Source organism: Canariomyces notabilis, assembly GCF_033297395.1.
Source record: "Canariomyces notabilis strain CBS 508.74 unplaced genomic scaffold N656scaffold_11, whole genome shotgun sequence".
Taxonomy (NCBI): Eukaryota; Fungi; Ascomycota; class Sordariomycetes; order Sordariales; family Chaetomiaceae; genus Canariomyces; species Canariomyces notabilis.
The window spans coordinates 794,501-820,646 of record NW_027041833.1 but is presented as its reverse complement, the minus strand read 5'-3'; the positions used below and the strand labels follow the sequence as shown (position 1 = coordinate 820,646).

General features: G+C 55.3%; 7 protein-coding genes and 1 non-coding gene across 8 annotated transcripts; 2 read left to right on the top strand and 6 right to left on the bottom strand.

Annotated features, from left to right (window-relative positions):
* Window positions 1–1,214: 1,214 nt before the first annotated feature.
* N656DRAFT_709332 (glutathione S-transferase) lies at window positions 1,215–1,992 on the bottom strand (the record flags this gene model as incomplete). The annotated part of the gene is made up of 2 exons (XM_064811587.1): window positions 1,215–1,826; window positions 1,939–1,992. 2 exons carry the CDS (start codon window positions 1,990–1,992, stop codon window positions 1,215–1,217), a joined length of 666 nt encoding a protein of 221 aa, XP_064670202.1.
* Window positions 1,993–2,580: 588 nt separating this feature from the next.
* Window positions 2,581–7,304, bottom strand: N656DRAFT_779517 (uncharacterized protein). The gene is made up of 5 exons (XM_064815210.1): window positions 6,804–7,304; window positions 6,716–6,742; window positions 5,672–6,657; window positions 3,911–5,621; window positions 2,581–3,825 (listed from the first exon to the last, which is right to left on the bottom strand). The coding sequence occupies exons 1-5, from the start codon at window positions 7,176–7,178 to the stop codon at window positions 2,911–2,913; spliced, it is 4,014 nt and encodes a 1,337-aa protein (XP_064670201.1). The 5' UTR covers window positions 7,179–7,304; the 3' UTR covers window positions 2,581–2,910.
* N656DRAFT_t75 lies at window positions 2,584–2,667 on the bottom strand. The gene has a single exon. It is a non-coding gene; the product is annotated as a tRNA-Ala (tRNA).
* A 154-nt stretch (window positions 7,305–7,458) lies between the features above and the next one.
* Window positions 7,459–8,853, bottom strand: N656DRAFT_779516 (RmlC-like cupin). The gene has a single exon (XM_064815209.1). It carries the CDS (start codon window positions 8,586–8,588, stop codon window positions 7,791–7,793), a length of 798 nt encoding a protein of 265 aa, XP_064670200.1. The 5' UTR covers window positions 8,589–8,853; the 3' UTR covers window positions 7,459–7,790.
* A 3,688-nt stretch (window positions 8,854–12,541) lies between these two features.
* N656DRAFT_806179 (MFS general substrate transporter) lies at window positions 12,542–15,066 on the bottom strand (the record flags this gene model as incomplete). Its single annotated transcript, XM_064818342.1, has 6 exons — window positions 14,684–15,066; window positions 14,366–14,618; window positions 14,129–14,292; window positions 14,045–14,073; window positions 13,416–13,979; window positions 12,542–13,355 (listed from the first exon to the last, which is right to left on the bottom strand). Exons 1-6 carry the CDS (start codon window positions 14,726–14,728, stop codon window positions 12,542–12,544), a joined length of 1,869 nt encoding a protein of 622 aa, XP_064670199.1. The 5' UTR covers window positions 14,729–15,066.
* A 574-nt stretch (window positions 15,067–15,640) lies between these two features.
* N656DRAFT_103235 (uncharacterized protein) lies at window positions 15,641–16,759 on the top strand. The gene is made up of 3 exons (XM_064808482.1): window positions 15,641–16,223; window positions 16,304–16,420; window positions 16,492–16,759. The coding sequence occupies exons 1-3, from the start codon at window positions 15,790–15,792 to the stop codon at window positions 16,511–16,513; spliced, it is 573 nt and encodes a 190-aa protein (XP_064670198.1). The 5' UTR covers window positions 15,641–15,789; the 3' UTR covers window positions 16,514–16,759.
* Window positions 16,760–17,976: 1,217 nt separating this feature from the next.
* N656DRAFT_103032 (uncharacterized protein) lies at window positions 17,977–18,801 on the bottom strand. The gene has a single exon (XM_064808481.1). It carries the CDS (start codon window positions 18,530–18,532, stop codon window positions 18,062–18,064), a length of 471 nt encoding a protein of 156 aa, XP_064670197.1. The 5' UTR covers window positions 18,533–18,801; the 3' UTR covers window positions 17,977–18,061.
* Window positions 18,802–19,829: 1,028 nt separating this feature from the next.
* On the top strand, window positions 19,830–26,113 carry N656DRAFT_709542 (uncharacterized protein; the record flags this gene model as incomplete). Its single annotated transcript, XM_064811603.1, has 3 exons — window positions 19,830–22,725; window positions 22,778–23,238; window positions 23,291–26,113. The coding sequence occupies 3 exons, from the start codon at window positions 19,830–19,832 to the stop codon at window positions 26,111–26,113; spliced, it is 6,180 nt and encodes a 2,059-aa protein (XP_064670196.1).
* Between the last annotated feature and the right edge of the window lie 33 nt (window positions 26,114–26,146).

Genomic DNA, 26,146 nt, shown 5'->3' with positions numbered 1-26,146 from the left:
AGGGGTACCTATGGGCGGGTTTCTTTCTGGCCTACAGGTGCAGCTTGTTCTGTCCACTAATGGAATCTCTTTTGGAGAGCATCTCAAGGATGATCCTCGTGAGAAGACCAGGGAAGCTATGGTTTAAGTTTTTTGTTTTATGCCCATGAACCTGTGGCTAGTTGTGTTATGTTGGCGCTTCGTGTCTCTGTTATCCATTGAGATGGCCCGGCATGAGACCTGGGACCAACTGGAATCCGAACAAACCCAAACCAGCCCGGGTATCTTACGCTTCTTCATCTGCATCGTCACGGATTTATAAATTGGTATTGGTGCTCATATGCCCATGAACACATTGGATGGGTTGAAGGCGCTTGTTTCTCGAGGGCGCCACTGGAGCGCTTCCACGACAATAGCCCCCATTTCATCAACTGCATACATGTATTTGACAATGATAAGCAGTAGATCCGGCAAAGACTTATCGGCAAGCTTTTCAACTTCAAAATCCACTTGTAAGTAAGTAGGTCTGTAGTTGCCTTTCTTACGGGTTTATCCCCCGGCAGCCGCAAAAGGGGTCATATGGCCTCGAACATCCATCACTGCACATGTATGCACAACTGTGGCTCCTCAACAAACTATGCCAATGGCCGGCCTCGAAAGGGTCACGACGCAGCCAATCGCAGAGGGTTGCGGAGAGGTGCGGAGAGACTCGGGTCACGGCCCGGGTGCCTTGCAGCGGCTGGCGGTCATTGTACAAACGGCCCACGGGACACTACATATTCTCTCAATCTTCCTGCCCGCTCCCGCAATGTGCCGCCGTGGAAAAGATCAGACGAAGATACTAAGGCCTGAGTCGGCGACCCAGTGCAGAAATTACCTATTCGGGACAAAACAGTATTGTATTCACGGTAATACCAGTAGAATGGCTGTGTGTATAACAGCCCGGCTTTTGAGGTTTTAGGGACTTATTGCTAGGACTCCATGTTCATCACTTGACTGACTCAATATAGTTCGACTCACTTCAGTCTGCATGTGTACCTACTTAACCCACACTAGCATTCTTCTAGGGCATCGAGTCGATCACAGAGCAAGGTTCCTCCTACGCGTACAAAGACGCATTCTAAACGCAAGACTAGTAGTAATCCTCTATCATTTTAACCTCTTTGGATCCTCAGTTGTAACTCTAGCGGCAAGCACTTATAACCAAGCCCCGTTCAGAACCCCAAATAAAAGCCTTACACCGTCATCCTCTTCTCACACAGCTGCGGCTCCCCAAACGCCTGCCTAAGCTCCGGAATCTCCAGCAGTCCCTTCATATACCCCTCCACGTTGGGGGCTTCCTTGCGCATCTCAGCATCCATCATGAACCTCCCCGCCAGCTGCAGCGGCCCAAGGACCATGATATCTGCGAGCGTCAGCTGATCACCCACAAGGAACTTCTTGCCCTTCACAGCCACATCCAGCCTTTTCAGCGCGCGGGCAAAGTTGTCCATGGACCTGTTGTACCACGCCTCCTCAAACGGTTGGACCTTGAAGAGGACCATGACGAGGGGCGGGCTGGTGTAGGCGCCCATTTCCTGCTCAGCGAAGCAGCACCACTGCTCGATGATGGCGCGCGTCTGGGGGTCCTCGCCCAGAAGCTGGCCGGCCTTGGGCCCAATCTCGGCAAGATAGCGCGCGATGGCCTGCGCCTCGGCGAAGCAGAACTTGCCGTCGGCCGACTCGAACGCAGGAACCTTGCCGAAGGGGAACTTGGCCAGGAACTCGGGGGTCTTGTTGTCCTTGCCGAACTGGAAGTCGGAGGGCACCTCGAGCTCAAGGCCATTGAGTGCTGCGATGGCTTGCGCCTAGGTGTGTGAGGGCACATGGAGTGGTTAGCAACTGGACTGGACATATCGGCTTACATGATACAGTAGACAGAGGGTGGTAACATCTGTTTCGAAAAATGGGTTCACTCACTCGTTGAACGCGGAAGTTGTTAGGGTAAGAGTAAATCTTGCCAACGGGCGCCATTTTTGAGACTTGTGAGGTATGGGAAGACACTGAGTGACTGTCGTATGGAGAGACTCCAAGATGTTGCGATCTGAGTTGTGGATTGCGTGCTTTGAACTTGCTCTGAGGAGACTCTTGGATGCTATTGATGTGTTATTAGTTATCTTTTATAACCTCACCATCCCACCAGCCATGCTGCCCCTCATCGGCCACATCGGCGTCCAAGATTCCGATCAAGGCAGCTTTCGGCCCACGCACTGCTACTCTGTCCGTTATCTTCTTCTAGTGCGTTGCATGGCCGTGTCAGACTCGGGGAAACGGTTCATCCTAGTTGTCTTCTCGAACGTTCCACTGCGGTACGAAGGCAGTGGACGGCTGGTCGGTCGGGTGCGTTCTTACAAATCAATACCCACTTGGACAGGTTGTTCACGTCGCCAACCGAGCAAAAAGTCTCCTCGGCAGGGGGGTTGTCCCGTTCCAGGAGAGTTTACAAATTGACTTAAATGGACGAGCTGGGAATCGAACCCAGGACCTTTCGCAAACATCAGAGTATGCTACAAAAAAGTCTCCTCGGAAAGGGAGTTGTCCCACTCCAATAGAGCTTATGAATATTGGACGAGCTGGGAATCGAACCCAGGACCTTTCGCATACACGGAGTATGCTAAGCGAACGCTCTACCAACTGAGCCACACGCCCTAGCCTGAACTTGGGGGCGGTGTGAGGATATTCGACAGCTGAGGGACGTCGCCAGGACGAGCAAGATTGATGTTGACGTGTCATGGACAGGAAGTGGATGGTGAGCCTTCCGACATGTCTCACACCGCCCGCCCTGACATGGCGAGAGAACAGAAAGAGGGGGATAAACATGCTGGTATAAACAGAACCCCCGTGCCAAGCCCCTGTATATATACATCCCATACCGCCCATGCCTTTGGTACCCTACCTGGCATCCTCCCTGTGAGTATGCACACACACCGGACACCCGCCAGCAATCCGATTCTTCAGCAACCTAGCATGCGTAACCTTAGCCCCAATAAGATGCGACGCCGTCAGCCTCTGCTCAGCAACAATGCCATTCAGCAGAACCTCATCCACCTCCTCTCCCGGGTGGAGCTTCTCCAGCAGGTGAGTCAGGTGGAACACATGGCCACACGCAAAGCCGACGAGCGTTTGCACCTCCCACTCGCCAAACGGCTCGTAGCACAGCGCACAATGCCCAGGCGTCCAGCCCCTTTTCCCGTCTGAGCCCTGAACAACATCCCCATTAACATCGCCACCACCCCCGACACCACCTCCCCGCCCCTTTTCCCTGTTCGTTATGGTATTATCCACCGCTAATGGAGCCTTACCACCTTCAACCACATGCCCGGCCTCCGGTGCACCGGCAGCAGCGCCACCATCAGCAGCAGCAGCAGCAACAATCTCAAACTTGACCCCCCTTCTCTGGCCCGCCCTAAGCAGGGACTGCGCATGAGCGACCTCGCTCCTCAGGACCCTCGCGACACCCTCACTAATGCTGTGCTGAATCTCGTGCTCCTTCATGATATGTTTGAGGCCCTCCCGAAGGCCCTCAATCTCAAGACCCTCAGGGATGCGCCGGACGAGGGTGATGGGGTTGATGGCGGTGCCCACCTCCTCCAGCAGCGCCCGGATGAAGCGGGGCTTGTCCATGCTGTAGGTGAGCAGATCCTCCCAGAGGTCCGGGTCGTCCTGTTCCTTGGCGAAGGCTATGGCGCGCGAGACGTCGCCGAGCTGGTCGATGATCAGAGACAGGGCGCGTTTAGTCTGCCCGGTTTTGGAGTACAGGTAGACGAGTTCGGGTATGTAATTCAGGGATTCGCATTCTTGAACTGCCTGTTGATCGGGTTAATATGCGTTTACACTTCGGCTGGGGAATGAGGGTGAGCCGGGGAAAGGGTAAGCAGGGGGAGAGGCGTACTTTTTCAAATGCGTAAGCGGTGGAGGTCTTGAGAAAGCTCATCAGTAAGGGCCGATCGTGGACGGCAAAGAGGTGCACGGCGAGGTCGGCGAACCGGTCAACGAGGGATTGGCTGTCCGTTACGAGCCGAGCGCGCGACTCTCCAGAGTGTTCGTGCATGCCTTCGCCCCTCCACAGCCCGCGCAAATAAAAGAATGTGTAGAGTTCCAGTTTTCTCTGCTGTAGCTGTATTATGACCACGTCCGGCTTCACCAGGCCATGTTGCGCCTCGTCTACCAGCAGCGTAATAGCCTCTGATGTAGCCTCCTCCAGCTCGGCTCGAGACATCTTGCCCATGCGGTCTTGAGACACACGGAGGCCGATAAAGCTAGGGATATCATCGGCCACTGCATCAGCAAGATGGCCCTCCTTGATCAGCCGCATTGCGGAATCCGCATCTTGCAGTCTGATGTGGCATCTAAGTGCCTCGCGATGCCTGCCATTTGCCTCGTGAAGCTTGGCCAAGCTCTCCATGACAATCCGCCAGTCTCGACCAACCTCGCCATCCTCGACACTGTCTTCCCGCACATCCCGGAACTTTAGCTGGTCTTCTAAAGCGGTCGTGACTGCAGACGCGTCGAAGAGGTCCGGGGACCATCGTTCTAGCAGCTCTCGGAACCGTGGCTTGTTAGTCTGCAGGTAGTGCCCGAGCACAACCTCGTACACAGTGCCGGGCATGGGCGGCCGCGTACGCTCCGTTGGTATGTAATTCACAATTTCATCGAATTTGCTCGCGCCGGCGAACGTCCACACCCACTTCTCCCATCTGTCGGGCGTTCCTAGAACCTTGCCACACACCTGTCCCGCGCGCGCCCAGTCACCAGACTCGATGAGGTCTTGGATCCACAGCTCCCCAATCCGTCTCTTTTCCTTTTCGGCAGAAGAGTAAAGGGTTCGTATGCCGTCGACTACCGATGCGGTTTCATCGTAAAAGTCATCTGTACTCTGCGTGTGCTGCGGCGACGGGGGAACGACGTCGGAGGTTGCTGACATGATCTCTGGATGTTGGTCGACCAACTCCCAGGATTGCTGGTACTGCCGGCGTTCGAGGAGCCATGTCAAATGATCACCCAAGTCCCTCTTTGTCGCAAGGATACAGTCATACGGGCTATGGATGAAGATCTTGATCCCAGGTTTGACCAAATTTGGGTGTACAGGGTTGCGCCCGGAACGGGGCCCGCCTGCCATAGCAGGTACCTTGGATCCGGAAGCGCCGTCACTGTCCTTGCTCTTGACGCTTGCCGCAGAGCTAAACAATAGAGATTTGGGATTGAGGGCGGCATTCAGCATATCGGTACCGAGTTCAGCCAAGGCTCCTAGAGCACCCCGGGATGCTGTAGCAGCAGCCATGTTGCGGGCGGGCAGGACCCCGAGGTGATAGTCGTTGGAAGATAGCCTCTCAAATCGGCTTACAGTGAGACTATCCTTGTCGATCTCAGCCTGCGATGTAAGATCAATGAGCCGCAACTCGGGAGGCGAGCTGTTCTGCTTGCGCCGAATACCCCCGGAAGGCCTACTCTCAGTAGAATCTGTCGATAGGGTGCGTCCATGGGCTTTCGGGGGGTGGTTGCCTTGATCCCCCTCCTCGTCCTCGGGTAAGCAGTAAGCAAGAACCAGTAATAAGTTCTGGGTATATAACGAAATGCCAGAAATGATGCAATCCACGCGAAGTCTAGGCAAGGGTCAACATGAATCCAACTAGCAGAAGTGAGAGAAACCCACATCTTTACAATCTCGGCCCGCCCAGCGGACCTTTCAACCCCGGTTTTCCCCCCTTCGATGCCGCCGGGATGGACGTGGATGATCCAGATAGTGCCTCCCCAGCCCACGAGTAATCGTTCGATCTTTTTGGTATTTTTAAGCTGCTGTTGCTTCAAACTCTCCGCTGCAGGCGAGAGCACCAACCCTGCGTGTTCGGCGCCGCTGTCGTCGGGCTCAACTGACTGCTCGTCAATCCACTCGGCCCGCCCTTTCCACACGCTGGCCATGGTGTCCCACTCGTCCGTCTGGGGCCTGTCGATATGGCCGATGCGCTTCCAAGCATCGTCGGCGTCGGCACTGTCAAGGTGCAGCTTGGTTCGCATAATCTTAATGCCGTGCTCGTTCAGCCAGACAACGTATCTTCCCGACAGAGACCACTTGATGGTATTGATAGTGCCTTCGCCCGAGTGCAGGACCGTGTCTTTGCCGGTGCTGGCGCCGACCATGCCTCCGAGCCAGCCTGCAGCCTGGGCAGTTGCACCGGTTGTCATGGCCGTGCTCCGGCCCGTTGGCGCGCCAACAGTCAGGATGAGCTGCCCCGAAAGTCCTCCCGACAAGTACATCCTGTCGTTCTTGTACTCGGGTGAGAGAGCGACAGCTTGCACTGGGCGGGCAAAGTTTCGCAGCTGCACATCCTTGACATCGACCAGGGACTGTACGCAGATGTTCCCATCCAACGAAGACGTTGCAATGTAGATATTGTTTGATGGGGTGTTGGGCACCGCATGCTGATCTCGTGGCCTTCTCGGGCCAGCGGCCGGGGGAGCATGGCCCTCTGCAGTCGCTGTGGCTGGTCGAAAGGGGCTGCCGGAAGCTGACTTTGCAGCTGCCTCGGGCTTGGTAGCAGGAAGGGGAGGCGGAAATGGAGATATTGAAACGGAGGTGACGGAAGCTGAATGGGCGTGATAGTTGCGCAGTGACTGGAAGGCCGGAAGCTGAACGACGTGCTATATGAGAAGAGGTCAGCGACGATCTAAGAAAAACCTTGATGAGAGTGCGACGCACAATATTGCCATTGTGCGTGCCGATGATCTGAGAGGCAAGTCAGCAACAAATAATCCTTCTGCCAGGTTTCGTATCCGGGATCTACAACCATCTTGTCCCCAGCCACGAAAAAAGAGCTCGTCGCGTCACCATTCCGATAGACAGGACCGAGATGCTGGGTGAGCCGTGCATACTTGAGCTTTGGCTCCTCCTCCTCGTCGTCTTCATCTTCTTCTTCCGCCCCGTCTTCACTCTCATTGTCGCCAGCATCATCTTCCTCGCTGCCGGAATGGTCTACCGAGTGCTCCGACACATCAGCTTTGTCCGGTGCGCCGTCGTCCGGAGATGGGTGAACACGATCCGGCAGATTTGTGTCTTGCGCGCCGTTACCGTGACCGGATGCCGGGTCACTGCCTGGCTTGGGATCCGCCGTCGCATCGTGTGTCGCTTCATTGTTGCCGGGTTGCGGCAAGCTGTCGGTCATGTTGAGTCGGGGATCACGGGAAACTTCATGGCGTTACCAGATGAGGACGCGCAGGTCGGAGCTTCAAGAGGTGGTATGTGTTGAGATTGAACGCCGAGTTGTTCGGGAGCTTCTTAGGCACGGCTTACTGCTACGTCAGAGCTCGGTTGACCTGATGGCGCATCGAGCAGGGCAAGGTGGAAGCTCTGGCCAATCAAAAGCATATTCCAGGGTGGAATGGCCCCCGCTGAATACTGAACAAGTGTCTAACCGAAAGAGGCTCCCGTCACAATAACTTCACATTGCTTCAAGTTCATGCGTTCCACACGTCTTTTCCGCTGCCAAAAGCTCATCCCGAAAGATGGCAATTTCCGCAATCTAGTTTGAAGCGCCGTTTGCTATTCCGTTGTATTCAAATTCAGCAAGGTACATATATGACTAGTGAGCGTCTTGAAGGGAATTTACGGAAATATCTCTCGAGCCTAGAAGCGGCCCACAAATCATCTCAACACTGATCACAGTCATCACACCATCTTCCTCTGGGCTTCGACCCTCATTTCTCACTTCCCCTTTGCCCCGCTAACCGACAAAAGCGCTTATACTAGCGGCCAGTAGACACCAGTCACCTACTGCTCAAGCAGTCTTGATGCCACAAGCCTGGGCACAGCTGTCGACCAAGACGACGAACTGGGACGGGATGATGCCGCGCAGCTGGTCGATCTGAGAGGGGCCCAAGAAGGTCGGGTTGCCGAGCGACGTGGTGAGCACGTTGTCGGGCATGGACGAGAAGAAGGTTTGGGCGATCTGGAAGCGGCCTTCATCGCTACTATCAAAGGCCGCCGAAAACACAGCCTCCTCGCACGTTGGGTTGAACTGCCAGTGGATGTGGCCCTGCGGGAACAGCATGCCGGTGAAGTTGGTCAGCGTCATGGACACCTGCGGGATGTCGCCGACAAAGGCGCCGTCCTCCTCGAGCAAGAAGGCGCCGATCAGCGTGCCGTTGACGACCGTCAAGAACTCGTTGCCCCGCGGGTGCAGGTGCGGCACGTTGAGCCCGCAGGGACCAATGAAGCCGATGGCCGCCGCGACGTTGGTGCCGATCAGCCCGGGGATCGAGTCGACGCTGCCCACGATGATGCTGCCATCCTGGGGCCGCGGTCCATTGTTGGGGACGAACTGGAACGAGACGTTGTTGGCGCTGCCGCCGTTGTTGGGCGGGAACAGCACCTGCTCCTTGTCCTTGTAGGAGGGCGCTAGGAGGAGCTCCGTTTGCAGAGCCTTGATTTCGGCCGGCGACAGCGGCTTGAAAGTGGGAGCCGAGGCGGCCGAGGTGGACGAGGCGGCATCGGCTCTTGGGACGACAGCCACGGGAGAAGCCATGGAGGTGGCAGCAAGGAAGGCCACGAAGGCACTGGAGAGGAGGGAGTTCATGTTTTCAAGGTTTGGGTTGCAAAATGTGCAGACTTTGACTCTCTTGATGTGTAGACTTGAGGGGGATCTTCTGGTGACAACGTGCACACTGGATGTCTGGTTCGAGCAGAATCTCCTTCCCATAGCCTCCTTCTTATACTTGACACTGACAGAGTCAAGCTGGTGCCAGGCATCGTATCAGTGTCGGCTAGTGCTGGCGAAGGACAAGTTGAACCGAGGAGTTCCAGGAATGTCATCATGCTAGTGTCATGCCTGTTCTCCCGAGTCAGTTACTAAAAATTGAACATGGCTTGACCGGCGAGGTCCTCATCGCTAGCACTACCCGATTCTGTCCCTCCTGCTAGATATTGGTGAAATTCCGTACATGGTGGGATTCAAGTTGGTGTAGTACCAGACAGTGCACCTGCTGAGCGCTCCTAGTACATGTAAGCACCACAAACGAAATAAGAACCCATGACTACCACCTACCTGAACTTGATTCGAATGTACGTCCAAGCGGTACGTAGCAAAGAATTAAGCTGTTCTACGCCAGCAATCGGACTACCTTGGTACCTACTCGAAGTCACCACCGATCTATCCGGGACACGGTCTTCGTATCCCCCCTTGAAGTTCCCAGCCAACTACCCTGCCAGTCAATCAACTGAATGGATCTAACTACCGGCAAATCCATACATACATCCGTAGCCCGGGTTTTCAGCCTGGAAGCTCTCGAGTCTCGAGCATGTCAGGTACCTACTAATAGTCAAGTGATCCGAGGTCATCTTCTCGGATGGGCAAACTACCGCGAGTTCAACATGAAGTCTCCCAGTTCATGTACCTTGACACGGCTGAATATGCAAGGGTCGACTCACACATCAAGGAATTGGGAATATCTAACTAGTGAGTGGTCATGTACTGAGTATGTCTTCTCTGCGTCTCGCTCAGTAAGCCAGCCAGCCACCAGAAGCCAGTTGCCACCTACCTATGCATGTTCGCAGATGCGCTGTTTAGTTCTCTGTTGAGAGCATATACGCATATACGCTTGCGTGAAGTACGATAGTATGTCCGATTACTACTAAGGTCGGGTATGTTCACTTTCTAGGAGTCTAAAGCAGGTTAGGATGGTTCCTTTCACCGTTCGCGGCTCTAACATGAACAAAATCGAGTTAATCAACAGATATGTGCCCGACGGGATACTAGTATATTTGCACACCTTTCAAGTCGACTTGCTCTACTGCATCGCCTTGGTACTCCGAAGACCGAAGGTGTTGGCGGCACTGGGTTCTACTTCGGTGCGGAGTGCGGACTATATAATCCGTCGTCGATATCCACTGATTCATATGTCGGCCGATGAATCGCTAAAACGGGCAACGCCAGCCCTTTTGGTGTCCTACCTAGGCCTTCATGGCGAGAAGGACTCGGATTTAGGGCGCACATGTAGTAGCGAGCCAAGTAAGGTACCTAGGTCACCGGTCTCACACACCGAAGCAATGGCGGATGGCGAGGAGGTATAACAGGAATGCTGACTGTCTTTCTCTATGTACGATAAGCGCCATGCTTAGGTCAGGCTTCTAGGAGGGCGCTGAAAACGGACAGGTGGTCAGCTTCAAAGCCCGGGTGCAGGGGCACGGAGCGATTGTGCCACAGAGAAGCTTCCAAGGCCGCATTATCCCGCACCCAGGTGGCAGGTGAGCATGGGAAACTCAAAGCTTAGCATCGAGATCCGTTCGATCCGGAAGACTCGCCAAGGTCTGTAGCGTTGAAGAGGCACTTACGAGAAATGGGGTTCGCCACCAGACATTCCCACGCGCACGGCTGGAATGATATCCTTAGTAGGGAATGTTCTTAGAAGTTCGACAGAGTCCCCAGGTATGATAGAAATCGCTCAAAAAGTGGCATATTCACTCTGAGCGCCTGTTACACAAATACCTCTGCGACTCAACTCGGGCCGACTATTACAAAGTAGGAGCTTCGGTATTTGAACCTTATAACGGCATCCCATCAATGTTATGGATGGACCAGACTGGAGTTGCCCTTGTTCACAACAGTCGGCCATGCCTGGCCCGTATAGTAGCCAATGTACGCAACAGAACTGAACCGACATGTCCGGCTCAATACTAGTATTGACTTGACGGGCATGATCACGAACACCGTGACACACATCAAAACGACATACCGCACGCGGACATAACTAACTTTGCAGAGCACAACCCGAGGCTTGACTCCTTGAGCACCTATAAAAAGGCTCGGACTTTGATTCGGTCCGGGATGTCATCTTCCACTGTTGTTTGATACATGTATCGCCGCGGTTTCTCGGTCTAAACCTGACACTGCAAAAATTGACAATATTGAAGGGCAAGGTCCAGTCTGGTGAGCTAGAAGTCGAGGCGTCCGACGCCCGAGCGCTTCCTGACTCGGAGAGTCACACACGAGGACATAGGCTGACAACCTGGAAGAAGGAAGGAAAGAACTCAGAATAACAGGACTATTGCCGCCATGATTCGGCTTCTTTACTCCAACGAGGGCTACATGTACGTGTAGAGACCAGGGGTTGGTTGCTGCCTACCTTGCTGGGGACTCTCATTATTCCGAGTCCTCCCGGCTCGAGTGCATCATAACATGCACGGAAACGGAGGTCCAGAGAGCGTACTTCTTACACGCGCCATTCGGAGGTATACCGAGAGAAGTATTCCTAGCCGTAAGGCTCATGGCTAGCTAGTAGGGTGCTCACACTCACAGCAGTACTAGTACTTCGTATATGTGAGTTACAGTATTCAGCTTCCGCTTCGAGCCCCGAGTTCTACCGTGACCCCCTTGTCGTCGTTGTGGTGGATCCAATATCTCCCCATCCAACATCGAAGAAGATGACGTGCGTGCCGGGACGCTTGCGGCCGCTTGGAGCAAACTGGACGGCTGCCCCCGAGCCCCCGGGCCCCCGCAATGGCGCAGCCCCGTTTCTGCAAGGAAGCCGAGGGCCGTTGTTGCCGCTGCACGTCCAGCTAGGGCTGCCAGGCTAGGCTACGTTCATGTTCTGCAGTGCGCCGCGTCGTTCCAGACTCTCCTAGCCAGGGCCATGGGCATTCGCTTAGACGGCACAGCCGCGGTTAGCCCACAATCCCACGTCGGGTGGATTGATCCTACCCGATCCTAAATGGAACACAATGTGGGAATAACTTCCCCCACGTTCCAGCGCTCGCCCCATACTTATCCGTCAAGCGCCGCGTACCACCCTCCGGTCCCGCGAGATGTGCCCCTCGTGCGTCGTCCTCCCGCTCTGGATATACTTCCGCGTGACCCGGCTCTGCTGACCGCACGTTGGGTTACCGCAGTGAAACACTTGTTCATATTGACCATTTTGCCGGGGCCGTGCGGGTTCCTCTTTGCCCGCTGGTGCATTCATGGCCGGCAGCCAAGGTCCCTAGAATGGACCTCGGCCCGGAGGAGAGCGCACTGCATGGAGGTGGCAAGCCCAGCTAGGAGCCGGACCACGAGAAGTGAGAAGCAGAGAAAAGTCAAAAAAGGAGGAGCAATGAACTCGTGCATCTATACTCCTTTTCTAGTAGCGTGGTCGGACTTCTGGGCTGTCGGCTGGTAGCCGCTCATAAAGGCGAGAAGGCTGTCGCTGGACTAAGTAGGTAGACGTGCCCCTTTCCTCTTTACCACCAGACCACCTCGAGGTAAACAAGTGTCAGAGTTCCAACTGAACTGACTGTCTTGTCGACGCAGGATCGAACCCCGCTTGTTTACACTGATTGTCATCGTCTAGTTCGGTAGTTAAATACCTATTCAGACACCGGATTCGTTGGCTTCGTCCTGCTCCTCCAGGTCGGACTGTATCATTCCGGCGCAATAGACGACGAATCCCAAAGCTATACCCGGTTCCATCAGTATTCGGTGATTCAGATCAGGACCACCTCATAATCTTCATTACCTATACATGAAAAGAATCCGCAGTTCTTGTGGTTCCAACCTCTTCAGCCGTGTACCTCCCGAATCTCACCGGATCGGCGCGCGAACCGGATCCGGAGCCGGGCTCGCATGCCGAGAATCTCTCCTTCCTCTCGGGACTTGATCAACCCTTCCCCAAGGGTCTCCAGCGTTTTGCTGGGCAACTTCAGGCTCCCCCTAGTTCCTGAGCCGTCGGCGCCGCGAGGGTGCTGCAAGCTCGGGATCCAGGCCCAAGCAAACACTGCAGCAATTCCCATGACAAACCCATACAGAATAAAAACCCAGCCTAGTCCGCTGCTGTTTGGATTGGAAACGCTCACTCCATCCACCCTCCATGTGGGCAGCGACGCCTGCACAATGACAGAGCCGAGCTTACCCGCCGCTGCGGCGATTCCGTGGCACGTGGCACGGTAGCGTGTCGGGAAGATCTCGGCGGGAATAAGAAACGTGAGCGTGTTGGGCCCTAGGTTGAACGAGAAGTGACAGAGGGCGACCAGAACGATGCTAACGGCGTGTAAGTCGTTGTGGAAAACGGCGAAGAAGCTGCCTCCAGTGATAAAGAAAAGAGCCGCAAGCCAGAGGCACGAGTACATCAAGAACTGTTTGCGCGGCACATAGTCGATGATCATGAGCAAGAGGACACAGCCGCTCACGGACCCAATGCAGACGGTGATCAGGTTCTGCACGGCATTGTCGCGAAGCGCGTCGAAGATGCTGGCATGGGGCCGCGCCGCGTTGGGGTTCCAGCTTGGCACGTCGCCGAGCGGTTCGCCGGCTTGGTAGTAGGTCCAGAGTTTGGCTAGCGTCGAGGGGTTGCCCATTCCGAGGCCGTAGAATGCTCTTGAACCCGGTTAATACCTAATCAACATCAGATGGTCTTGGAGTTGTACATGTACCTACATATCAAGAAGGAACCAGCACATTGACGTCCCGGCCAGTGACCGCCAGTTCCCTTGCTTTAGGAAATAATCGCTAATGTCGTCCCACGAGAACTGTTCGGGTAGCTCAGATTCCTGCTCATGCCTGTGCTGAATGGCTGCCCCGTTCGGCTGCGGAGGGTTAACACTGGCATCACGGCCGAGTTCTTCCATTTGCGGCTCATCCGCCGAATTGGAAACCACCGTCGATACACGGCGGTAGCGGTAGAGCATCATGGTGTTCTGCACGGCCCGTGTACCGTCGTCTTTGACATCAAGGTCGTAGAGCCCAGGATCCTGGATCTGAAATCGGAAAATGATGGCAACAAGCGCGGGAATGGCCCCGACGGCAGCCACCCAGCGCCAAATAATATCGACGACTCGGCCACATTCGCCCTCGCTTGGGCTTTTGCAGGACCTCAGGTCGTAACTGTTGTTGTAGCCTAGTAGCACGCCGTATGCAACGAGTTGGGAGATGAGCTGGCCTACGGGCTGCATAAGGAAAACGGCCACCATCATCCTGGCCCTGGCCTTTGTCGAGGCCCATCTTGTGGTGTGTTAGCAGATGGCCCACAGAAAGAGTAGAAGGCTATATCATGTAGGGGCGATTACTCTGTACAAATTGATGCTGATAGCGGGTACTATGAAGGCATCATGTTAGTATGAGCGTGAACCAGGCCACGGAACGGGAGGAACACTTGCCTCTGCTCCAATGCCTACGCCCATGAGGAAGCGCATTGACACAATCCACGGAAGGACGGCAATTGAGTTCCCGAACCCGGTTGAGCTGGCGGCCAACGCTATCGTAGTGAAGCCGACGATGACGAGTTCTATCCCGTACAGCCGTGTTCGGCCATATTCTGGTTTGCATTGTCAAACTTTAGTTGTTCATTGCTCTTGTCTGCTGATTCCAGTAATAAAATCAAAACTTACTGTCGGCAAGGAAGCCAAACAACAGTTGGCCAATGAGTGAGCCGCCCAGCGTCATGCAGTTGATGAGCGACTCACGCCAGCCGTCCATCTCGTCTGGCCAATAAACAAACGCCAGCGATGGCAGGATGGCATTGGTGGCAAACAGATTATAAGAGTCGGTGAGGAAACCGCTCGCCGCGACAAGGTAGACAAGCCATCGGAAGCCGTGGGCGTCGATGTACCGTCGTATGAAGACGCGCTTTTGGTCCCGAGTCTAAGGGTGTTAGTTTTCAACCGTCATCGGTGTAAGCGGATAACAACGAATCCCGGTAGTCATACTGTAAGGTTATCGGGAATCTGGGGCCGGGAGGCAGTGGAACCCATTTCTGTAAGCCAAGAGTGTTTTTGATCCCGATGGTCGTTTTTGATCCCGATGGTCGTCGAATCAGTATGCGGGTGTCGACCAAGTGAATGGATGCCTTCAGGTTCCGAGGCAGTCCATCTACTCACCGAGTCCGAACCTAGACAGGAAAGTCAGGACTCGATTATACAGAAGCACGGGCCGAGGTGCAAGAAATCCAGGCCCAAGGCTGCGGGGAAGGCATGATGAATTCGCGAATGATCCCTTGACTTGTAGCGTAAAAGAGTCTAGAACAGGGGAAGTTGGGAAACCCATCTTTGAAGTCGACAGCAACCCGGAAACAAACGAAGGCTGATTGAGCATTCATGGGGCACGGACGGTGAAATTGAGCCGCCCATGGAGCCTAACCTTAACCAGGCTGTAAGGTAGGATTTCTATTTCAGGTCATGCTAGACGAGATTACGCGTGCAGTGCGCCTACACTAGAACTTCAATATTAGTCTAAACACTGAGTGTGGGTGGGGAGGGGCGCATGCCTGTAGTTGCACTGCAACAGCGGGCAACACAGCCTGGGTCAGGACTAGTAGGAGTATCTTCGTAGGTACGAATATTAGGACGCCCTTTCAGAGAGGCAGTAGAGCGACCAACATGAGTCGTCTTGGCTGGTGATATTGCATCCTTCCCGATACCATAGTGGCCCCTGAGTGGATACGAAGCTCGAGCCAAGGGAATTCCCGAGCCCAGCTGAGGGCGTGGGCGGCAGGATGCCGCCATAGCCATTAGCATCCTCCAAGGTCCGGAAGATCTTCAGCCTTGTGCATTTTGGCCATGGTCTCAGTGCCACGTGCCATCATGGCAGCATTTCCTTCGTGCAAGGGGTCTCCCATGTCCCTCATCCATGGATCCCTACCCCACACATTTCGTTCACCCATCCCTCTGGGACGCGCCCTGTACATACTGTCCACATCTTTTGCAAGGTCGTTGTTGGATGTGCTTGGTTGGCGATCCCGCGCCTTCGGTGACCGTTCTGTCTTCCCGCATCCCGGACTCTTACCGGATGCCTTTCTTTTTAACGTTGCTTGACCATGAGCTTCGGCGTCGGCTTGCTTGACATCGTCACTGTACTAAAGAAGTGCAAAGACATCTACACTGCCTTCAACAGTGAGTACGAGAGCGCTCCAGCACGAGTCCAGGAGCTTGCCGACACGTGCCGTTATTTGACCAATGTGTACAACGATGTACGAGCGGTCGACGGCGGCGCGTTCCCGCAAGAGTTGAACCAAACATTTGGGCGTAAGCTCGAGGAGTGCAACGACTTTCTCAGCAAATACCGCTCTCTCAAGAATGAATATCTGGCCGAACAGCGGTCGGTGTCCATCACCGACCGCATGCGAGACCAGTGGGAGAAGGCCTGGCAGACAGGCCGGTACGCAGCGTCAGGGAAGACTGCAAAGGACCTGCGGGATGCGCTTGAACTTGAGATCAACAAACTCCTTTTGTTCATCATGACATCGATGCGGTGCGTCCTTCCATGACCCATTATGTGTGCCCCTGACGCACCGGAGCCACAGTGACAAGAGACGCCTGACAAAGTGCCAGGAATCGTGTCAACAACCCAATGCCGCTAATTGCCTCCCGGGATCTCGTTGCATCGCCAGGCTATGATCCGAGATGGATTGAGGGTTTCTTGGGGCGCCTGCAGACCATCAGTTACAAGTACGAGCGCGAGACAAACTCAGCAGCGCAGTCCCTGTTGACGGATTCTCCTCGCGACGCCGATCTTTCAGGTGTCTACTCCGACATGAATAGGCTCTGGAATGAGCTATGTGCCCGCGCCGGTTTGCCCGAGTCTTCGCGGCTAGCGATTCCCATCGATCGACTCCTGATGGCGCCAATGCGGAGCAGGACCGATGCCGTCATTGATGCCACGAGGCCTTCGGTGCATATCTCGCCTTATGCGCCGTTGAGAGAGTTGAGCGACTTTGTCTATGAGGCTCCGCGGCCGCGGCCAGGTCGTTGTGAAACGCTGCAATCGGAAACGGGCCTGAACTCGGTGCCACCATCCTCAACTATCTCGGCCCTCGGAGATCCCAGCTCCAGCACCTTTAGTTTTCCGTCTCTGCCATGTTCCTCAGCCATGACCACACCATCGATACTGGCAAGCTCTGCCGCGCATCTCACCACTCCCGACCCGCGCGGACCAGTTGCGTTTCATCACTTGCCCCCGTCTGAATTCCGTTCTTCCGATCGACCGATAGCGTTCGTCAATCTTGAGAAGGAGGGCATAGTGGAGCTTGGCGAATGGCGCGTGGTCCGCTCAGGCGCCAGGGCTATGATTATTTGGGAGGCAGTGAAGCCATGCGGGACCCTGGAGCATTCACGTACGTTCCAACTGTTTTCCACTCCGCGTCATAGTGCCACTTAACCAACCGCACTTCCTCAGTCCCAACTGAGGTGTTCCCAGAGACACTGCACAGCTCTCTTGGTAGGAAAATGCATGTCACCTTTCCCTTACCTCACGACGAGGACGAAGCACATTTCTTGACGTGGAGAGGTGAGCGTTCCCACAGCAGCAAGGATATCGTGCCCGAGTACTTGTTCCACTCTCCCGAGGCTCGGCGAATATTCCAAAGCGACGTGCGCGACAAAGACCTGGTCGACGGTGGCACATTCGATACCGATGTCATCTGGACGGATAGGACCGAGTCCAAGCAAAGCAAGCGTGAGTCGTACAGCCAAGACCTAAAGATCTGGCGTGGGCGGGGAAACCAGACGGGTCGCTATTCTTTGTCATTCAAGATCACCACCAACGGTCCGTACCAGAACCGTCATGTCGAGTGTGGACTGGATCGGTTTGGAGCTACAGCTCGAACAGGGGCCAAAGATACCCGCATCGTATACCTGGACTTTGTCAGCACCGAGAGGGACAGCCAGGGTACACTGACATCCACTGGGGATGAAGGACCAAGCAGTCCGGCAGGACCACCTCGCAAGAAGCGGGGGCTGTCAGGTATCTTTAGCCGGCCGCAACTGCAAGGTACATATCTTGGTCCCGTTCCGCGTCCAACAAGCCGTTTACCCTGTTTGGATCCTCATGGTTGCTGACGCTTTGGAAAGGGGCCGAGAAACGCAAAAAGAGGGGATCGTTTACGTCCCAGAGATCCGTCCAGCTGATCCCAGGGGGTGACTTTTTTGCCGGTTTGAGGTATCTTGCTGTGGAATTCAGTCATCTTCAGGATAAAACTGGCCGTGTGGTCGAGGGGGCCTCGGCAGGTAAAGAAGCAGTCGGTTGTCTTTTCGGTTGGCGTGCGAGAGTTATTGACCAGTTGCAGTTGCCGAACGGTTTAAAACGCTGTTTCAGAAGATTCGAAAGGAGGAGATGGAGAGATCGCCCTTCATTCCACCGATCGCATTTGCCGTTCCAGACTTTACCCTGGACGAGTCATCGGCCCTGACCGAGGAACCAGAACGCGCCAGCAGATCCGTATCGCCGTCAACGCCTTCGCCAACGTCACTATCACCCGCACCTGGACAGACGACACCATATGCGAGCAGGCCAAAAACGCCATCAGACCTGCTGCTCCCACCAGGTCGAAGTCCATGAAACCCTTGGTGGTCCAGCGAACTTGCCAGCCAATATGGACCAACGTGAGGAGAAGCAAGCGAGACATCAGATTGCCAGTAGGTCCAGGAGTCTGCCCCCTTGTATGACATCAGCTGATGGCTCTGCTGACCCATGGTTCGTCTAGATATGTGAATCAGCGGCGAGGCTGCGAGGTTGCTCGGCTGCAATCGGTCTGGCGCGAGAAGTTTCCGGTTCCGCGCCATGGGGAAACAGCAGAGTCGGGGGAGCCCGAACCTGGTGTGCTCGCGGTGAAAACCAACGATCAAAAAGCTCCAGGTGAAGCGTCAGTCATAAGGTCGCGGCCGACGACGACTCTCCGCCTGGCGCATCTAGGTGTCCTATGACCAATAGCAGTCGGCGCTATTGGGCCGCCCCACAAATAGCTGGCCATGCCGACTTCGAAAACGCCAGAAAACACTGCCATGAACTAGCCGCGCTTGCACTGGCCGAATGGAGCGGCCCGCGATGGGCATAGCATTGATTCCTACGCAGCCGAAGAAGCCTCAGCCGAGTATGAGCACGCGGTTATTGGGTACACATGGATAGGAGAACTCAGTAACGAACGGAGATGTAGCGGCGCTTACCAAGCGGAGGCTTAGGCATCGTGCTGGGGATAGAAAAGCGTTTTGTGATCCAGACAAACCCATCGGGCACCAGGAGATCGGGATCCTGCAGTCTGAAATATGTGGAAGCTGCCGTGGTGACCGTATGATCGAGAGACACAAGCAGCCTCGCCCCAAATCCGAAATGATGCCCTACTCGGAGGAGAAACCTAGCTCAACGTCATCGGGGTTAGAGAAGGCAATGCCTTCCAGATTTGGTGGAGAATGAAGCTTCCATATCATCCATCTTGCCTCAAGAAACTTAGGTGGGCGCCTGACCTGCCGTTGCTGGCATCGCAACTTCCCCGTCTCTCACAGTGCTTGCTCGCGCCTCGAACCGTAAAGGAAAGAGCGTCAGGCCGTCGGGCAGGGCCGAAGAAATCACGGTTTAGCGCAAACGATGCTGTGTACCATATACGGTTGAAATCAGCAACGTCTATCCCTTCAACTGCGCAGTATCGAAGTTTGTGATTTCGTGTCTGTAGGACGGCCATCGGTGAGCGTTGTGCAGTGCGGTACAATACAGAATACATGTGGTAATTTACGGGGTAGGTACTAGGTAACTTACACTATCGCGTGATTATATTGCCGCAACGAAGTTAGTGTTGTGGATCCTTGTTAACCATTGCTGCGCGTTGACGGAAGATGCCAGGTGCCAGGGAACGACGAAGCTCACCAAAACCGCGAACGAGTAAAGACCAGGCGCTTGACACAGCAGCTCAACCAATTCCGTACCTCAGCAGCCTGGTTGTAGGCATCCCAGATTCTGGTCGAGATGGACCTTTCGGATGTCTCCGATTCTTCCTCAACGCCCGTTTGTCAAGTCTTGGTCTGCCAGTAGTCTGGGGGAAGGAGCAGCCGTGGTTTTGGTTTTGGTTTTGTTTTTGTTTGACTCTCCATGGCCTCGGTCGCGTCGCTTGGGTTGCACCAACCCGCTGGAATCCAGTATGCCATTGAAGAAGGACTTCTCCCCCCCGATGCACCCAGCTCCTCGTACACATGGGAGGTTAGCATCACCCAGGAAGAGGGCCGTGAGTACGAGGACGAGCTCCTCGTAACCGACAGCTGTGTGCTTTGGTCTCGCGGTGGCTTCTTCAGGAAGAGCTTCAGATTCCATCTCGAAAAGGAATCCGTCACGCAAGCCCTTCTCGCCTACTTCCCCGCGTCCGCAGACAATCCGAAAAGAGGTTCACAGACCGTTGGTCCCGCTGATGAGACGTCCTCCGACACTCCGTCGACCCCTACGGCGCTCTCAAGGGCGCTTGTCGTCTTTCTCAAGACCCAGGCCCACATCTACTTCCTCTCCGGAGCCAGCCATGTCGTTCACATGCCCTTCGAGGTTGAATCGGCCTGTGCGGCCCCGCGCGGCGTTATCATTCAGCGCAAACCACGAGTGGATAATACTTCAGTCCCCCTCAGGTTGCCCAAGGTTCCGCCCAACTCGTTCATCTCGTCCCAACCACCTCCCGTGTCCCGGCAGACTCAGAATTGGAGTGTGACCGAGTTCTCGACCGAAGGATTAGGCAACGTCAAAGTGCTTCCGCTGCGACTTAGTTTAACCTTGGAGAACATGTGGCAGACGCCCATGGAAACGAGTGACAGCCATTGGCCGCGTTTGGTTTGTCTAACTGATCCACTGTTGGAGCTCGGGCTAGTCGTGACGCACCCTGACAGACCGGCAGCTTCGAGAGGCGGACAAACCATGGGCGTTTCCTTTCTTCCACCTTCTGAAGAGATCCTTCATATCGAGGCTATCAAAGTGCCTCATCCTGACGAGGTAGATTCGAGCAACGTGTGTATTGCGGTCACGGTCAACCGGGAAACCAGCATGTACACAATCTGGCGCCTCGCCTATCTTGAAAATGAAGACCCTTTTCTGGGTCGACAGAAGAAGAGGAAGCCAAAACAATCTCGGCGCCGGAGTTCCATGGCGCCTGCGTTGGCTAGTGGAGCGGCTACTCCTGTCCATCCATCGATGAGGGAGAGTTTCGGTGTCCCGCTTCCCGGAAAAAGGACTAGGAAGAGTGTCAAGGTCGATGACAGGGACAAGACTCTCGACAACGCTTTGAGCTCCTTGGACCCTGATAAAGGCAATGATGTGACGCGCAGACAGTCGCGGCGAGTGAGCTCCTTACTAGCAAGAGCCGATCTTTCTGCATCCCAGGACAGATCTGCCTTTGCCGAACAATCGATGCATGCCGGTCATGGAGGTAGACGCCCAGAGTCTAACGGCAGTCAGCGGCCCCGATTGAGTAGCGGCTACCGTCGGCCAAGCTCTGGCGGCACGTTCAACCCCAACCACAGCATTAACAGCCTCCCTGAAGTCCCAGTCGATGACCTCCTCGAAGAACTGCGAGCGGGCGGAGATTTTGAGGGGTTCCACAACATGGGCCTGGATGATCACGACTTTGACGGGCTCGTCCATGAGATGCTTTTCACGAAAATCCACACCATTAGCATGGAAAACACAACAATGCGATACTCGCTCTCGGGCAAACCCGCCAGGACGCAGGCCAAGGTGTTCATGGTTGCCGGCCCTCCAACAGCTACTGATGATCAAGGCCGGGCGCTTCTCCTGGTTGCCATTCAAGACCCAGTCGACAAGAGGCTCCAGCTCTTGACTCTCCACCTCGTGCCCCGCGAGAATCGCACGCGACACAAAGGTGGTGTCGGGAATCAGGGAGACTGCGGAGGTTTTGACATAATACCGGGAGATCCTCGAAGGGTCCAGAGTGTTGTAGACTCTTGCAAGGTCTCTGATGGGCACGAAACCATCATGATCCTGTCTGAGGATAGACGAGGAGGCAGAGAATTTAGCTTGCAGTCGCCGTGGGGCAAAGTCACAACCATCGCACTGCCCTCGCTATATTTGGCCGATCCCAGCACCCTCGAGGGATACTGGAACGGCAACGCGGGCGAGCGGACCGCGGGACAACAGATCCCGAAGGTTGATGTTACAGCAACCCATATTGATGCCATGCTCCATTCCACTTCGGGCGGTATCGTTGACTTACGGGACAAGCAGGGCAGATATCATCGCATCCGCATTAAACTGCAGCCGTCTTCTCCTTTTGTACGCAAGACTCTAGATATTTGTCGGAGCGTCCTTCCCGCCTCGTACGCGGACAAGTTGTTAGCAGGCTGGTGGCATGTCATGCAGTGGCTTCATAGCGCGAAGCTTGGCGGCTCTGAGAATCATACAAATGACATGGAGTGGTCGGCAGCCGTTATCCTACTGCTAGCTAGCTTCCTGGCTCTCGGGCATAACAGCGAGACTTCCCTACGGACATTCGACAATAGCATGTCAAAACTTTCGGGGAGCAAATGGGAGGCGATGCAGTTTCGTGAGACGCCAAATTCGTCTGCCTGTCCACCTTGGATGCTTGACAGGGCATGGCAGTGGCTGCTTGACAGCGAAGAGCTGGACGCGCCAAACAGCGCCGATGACGAAACCCGGCCCTCACATGACTTTATTCCCTTCCATGTGGGACTTGCGAAGAGATGGGTGGCCTCTGCTTTCGGATTATCAGCATTCGGGTTTGAAGGCTACCTTCCAACTGCCTTGAACAGGATTGGCAGTGGCCGTGAAACGGCCGCTTGGAGTATCGCGCTCGCGCTTCATCTCCTTGTGGAGGAGCAGAAGCTCAACATTCTTTCTTCTGAGGACATATCGCCCAGTCAAACCGATTTGAAGGCCGTCCTTTCCCAAGTCTCCCGGTGGCTCGGATGGCAACGATACGAGGCCCTGTATGCACTGGGCGGGCAGGCAGACATTCCTGTCACACATGATCTGGGTACGTTTGTTTTGCTTATCAGCCTGTGCTCAGGATGCTGACTCTCGCGCAGCCCCATTCGTCACCACTGGCATAGCTGAGCCTCCGTCAGATTACTGCATTCTAACTTGGATTCAGGGGCACTTGACAGCTCGCCCTGGCGCTGGGTTCCCGACGCTGCCGGATCTATACACAACCGCGACCGGCGACAGCCATGCCGGGAACCTACGGAACCAGTTGTGGGCCAGCCTCACGCCGCGTACCATGATGTTTCGGAGATTCTTTGAACTACTTGGTTCATGCGCCCACCGTTTCGAGGCGGTGACGGCTATGCATGAATGTCGTTTTACGCCACAGATCCTAGAGACGTTGCCAGAGGCAGTTCTCACACCTTTGCAAGATCTTATTTCCATTTGCAAGTCGAATCCTCCGCCAGCATGGCCAAATGAGTTGCTTGCGCTGGTGGGGCGCAACGACATGAGTGCTGTTCTGAGAGCAGGCAAGACTTGGAGAGCGCGTGTGTCTGGCATTGATGTAAGGGATCAAATTCCCCAACTACTATGAAGCTCTGCTAATATCTCCTTAGACTCCTTCCCATGTTGCAAAGTGGGATTTCCGTATGCTGTGCCAGCACCTAGACGACTTCAATGACAATGCCGAAGAGACGGATACGACGCAGCGCCAGGCCGTCGTCCGTTCGCTCTTCAAAGAGGACAGGAGACTGAACGAAGCGCAAAGCATGCTGTCGACCCTTAAGAACCGTGTTGTTCGTCTGGATCCGAAACCGGAGTGGACCGAGGCTGAATATCTGGAGCGGCAGAAAGAGTTGGTCGCAACCATGGCAACCAGCACCCTGGCGATCCCAGCCGGACGGGGTCTCTTGTACTTTGCTCTTCGGTATCCGTTGCTCACCCAGAAGTACCAGATCGGCGGGTTTAACCTTTCATGCATCGTCAAGCCCGCCAATAACACCGTGGGCGTCGACAAGAGCATGTTTATTGAAGAAAAGATCAACTGGGCGTTCTTCCACCAGGGCGTTGCCGGCGGGCTCGCGATATCGCCGCAGGCCAAGGGCATCGACACCTCTTGGATTCTCTACAATAAGCCCGGCCAAGACCTCAGCAATAGGCATGCTGGCTTCTTACTGGCCCTCGGCTTGAACGGTCATCTCAAATCGGTTGCAAAATGGGTAGCGTTCAAATACCTCACTCCCAAGCACACTATGACCTCTATCGGTCTCCTGCTCGGCCTGGCCGCTTCCTACCTTGGCACCATGGACTCCCTCATTACCCGGCTGCTGTCGGTCCATGTCACTCGCATGCTCCCTCGTGGCGCGGCAGAACTCAATCTCTCCAGACACACCCAGACCACCGGTATCATGGGCATTGGGCTGCTCTACTGCAACAGCCAACACCGACGCATGAGCGAGATTATGATGTCGGAGATTGAGCATGTCGAAGATGGAGGAGAAGAAGATCCCCTCCGGGACGAGAGCTACCGACTAGCTGCTGGCTTTGCGCTCGGTTTTATCAACCTCGGGAAGGGAAATGACCTCAAAGGCTTGCGAGACATGAGGCTTACTGAGAAGCTACTCACCATCGCCACGTCCACTAAGAAAGTCGAACTGGTCCATGTCCTCGACCGGTCAGCCGCCGGCGCCGTGATAGCCATTGCGCTCATCTACATGAAGTCAGAGGACCACGTTGTGGCGCGCAAGATCAACGTTCCCGACACAATCACGCAGTTCGACTATGTTCGGCCCGATGTTCTGCTCTTACGAACGGTGGCAAAGAACATGATTCTCTGGAAAGAGGTAGATCCCACGTTTGAATGGATCAAGAGCGGCCTGCCTCTAGAGTACCGATCGCGGTTCAAGCTCGATAACATAACCAAGCTGTACAGCCGAGACATGCCCTTCTTCTCAATTCTCGCTGGCCTGTGCTTTGCCCTGGGCCTGCGTTTTGCTGGGTCTGCAAACGGGAGGGTTCGAGACCTGCTCGTCCACTACCTCGATGAGTTCAGACGCATTGTCCAGATCCCCGCTAGCGATTTCGATAGCGAGTTGACGCGCAGCAATGCACGCATGTGCATGGACCTGGTGGCATTGTCGTGTGCAGCAGTAATGGCCGGAACAGGGGACCTCGTTGTCCTCCGCCGTCTTCGAGCGTTGCATGGCCGGGACGACGCCAGCACGACCTACGGAAGCCACCTCGCTGCACATCTCGCCATTGGCGCGCTGTTCCTCGGTTGTGGAACTTGCACGTTCGGCACGAGCGATATCGCCGTCGCAGCTCTGCTCCTATCCTTTTACCCCATCTTTCCTGCGAGCGTGCAAGATAACCGCTCCCACCTCCAAGCCTTCCGGCACTTTTGGGTTCTCGCCACCGAACCCCGCTGCCTCGTAGCAAAGGACTTTGTCACTGGCCAGCCCCTCAGCGTGCCCATTTTGATCCATCTCGTCCCCGGATCCCCCTCGGCGGCAGCAGCAACTGCTGCTGGCACCTCTCAACCACCCCAACCCCAAGGCCCAATCGCCCTCCGCCGTCAGACGCCTTGCTTACTTCCCCCGCTGAATGACGTTCTCCGCGTCGAAACCGACGCCCGCGCACTAGGCTACTGGGATCTAACCCTGGGCTTTGCCAACTCTCCGCAGCTAGTGCAGGATTTCCGCAAGGACCAGACCATGTACCTTAAGCGCAGACCCGCGCATGAGAGTACCTTCCCAGCGACGTTACGCGCGCTGGGCGGCGACGCCGTTTCCTCGTCGGCCTTGCCCATCATCAGCATGCCGATTGATGCTACTCTCACAATGACAAACAGCACACGGCGTACGGCCGAGCCCTTTGAGTGGGTGTTTGATCTGGCAGCACTCAAGGACCTGACCCGGGCCGAGCGCGCCATCGTGCTGGACCGCTTGGGAACCGACGGCGCGGTCGGTGAGGGCGAGGCAGCCAGCACGGCCGTGGATGCCCGCCTGGTTCTGCGCTGCGGATTGGACGCGTACAGATGCTCGAGGGAGAGGCTGCTAGGGTTGAGGCTTCTCTTTGAGTGGGCCGAGAGAAGAAGCGTGTTCCTCCTCCCCGCCGGGGATAAGGATAATAATGGGAAATCTCAGGAGCAGGAGCACCAGCAGGAGGATATGGGCGCCGGTGAGGACTCTAAGCCCGGTAGATCTAGGAAAGAGAGAGGGAAAGGAAAGAAGCTGGACCAACAGAAGGGCAAGAAGAAGGTCTCGGTTGGAACCACAGTGTATGCCGAACCTGCTGGTGACGGTGATGGTGGTGATGCATCTCTCGAGAAGAAGATCGCGTCTGCAGGCACCGGCGAGTTGGAGGCGTCCTGGTGGTTGCGGGATAGCGCAATTGAGGAGTTGAAGGGCCGGACGTGGCTCGCTGGTCGAGAAGGTTGAGGAGCGAAAACTCCACCGCGTTCCGGCATCTGA

Excerpts from the sequence above, each read along its gene's own strand:
- N656DRAFT_779517 (XM_064815210.1), bottom strand. The coding sequence starts at position 7,178 with ATGACCGACAGCTTGCCGCAACCCGGCAACAATGAAGCGACACACGAT. Across the intron at positions 6,743-6,803 it reads TCGTGGCTGGGGACAAGATG|ATCATCGGCACGCACAATGG; the intron begins GTTGTAGATCCC and ends CTTGCCTCTCAG. Across the intron at positions 5,622-5,671 it reads CGGGCCGAGATTGTAAAGAT|ACTTCGCGTGGATTGCATCA; the intron begins GTGGGTTTCTCT and ends ACCCTTGCCTAG.
- N656DRAFT_779516 (XM_064815209.1), bottom strand. The coding sequence starts at position 8,588 with ATGAACTCCCTCCTCTCCAGTGCCTTCGTGGCCTTCCTTGCTGCCACC.
- N656DRAFT_103235 (XM_064808482.1), top strand. The coding sequence starts at position 15,790 with ATGAGCTTCGGCGTCGGCTTGCTTGACATCGTCACTGTACTAAAGAAG. Across the intron at positions 16,224-16,303 it reads TTCATCATGACATCGATGCG|GAATCGTGTCAACAACCCAA; the intron begins GTGCGTCCTTCC and ends ACAAAGTGCCAG. Across the intron at positions 16,421-16,491 it reads CTGCAGACCATCAGTTACAA|GTGTCTACTCCGACATGAAT; the intron begins GTACGAGCGCGA and ends CCGATCTTTCAG.
- N656DRAFT_103032 (XM_064808481.1), bottom strand. The coding sequence starts at position 18,532 with ATGGCGCGGAACCGGAAACTTCTCGCGCCAGACCGATTGCAGCCGAGC.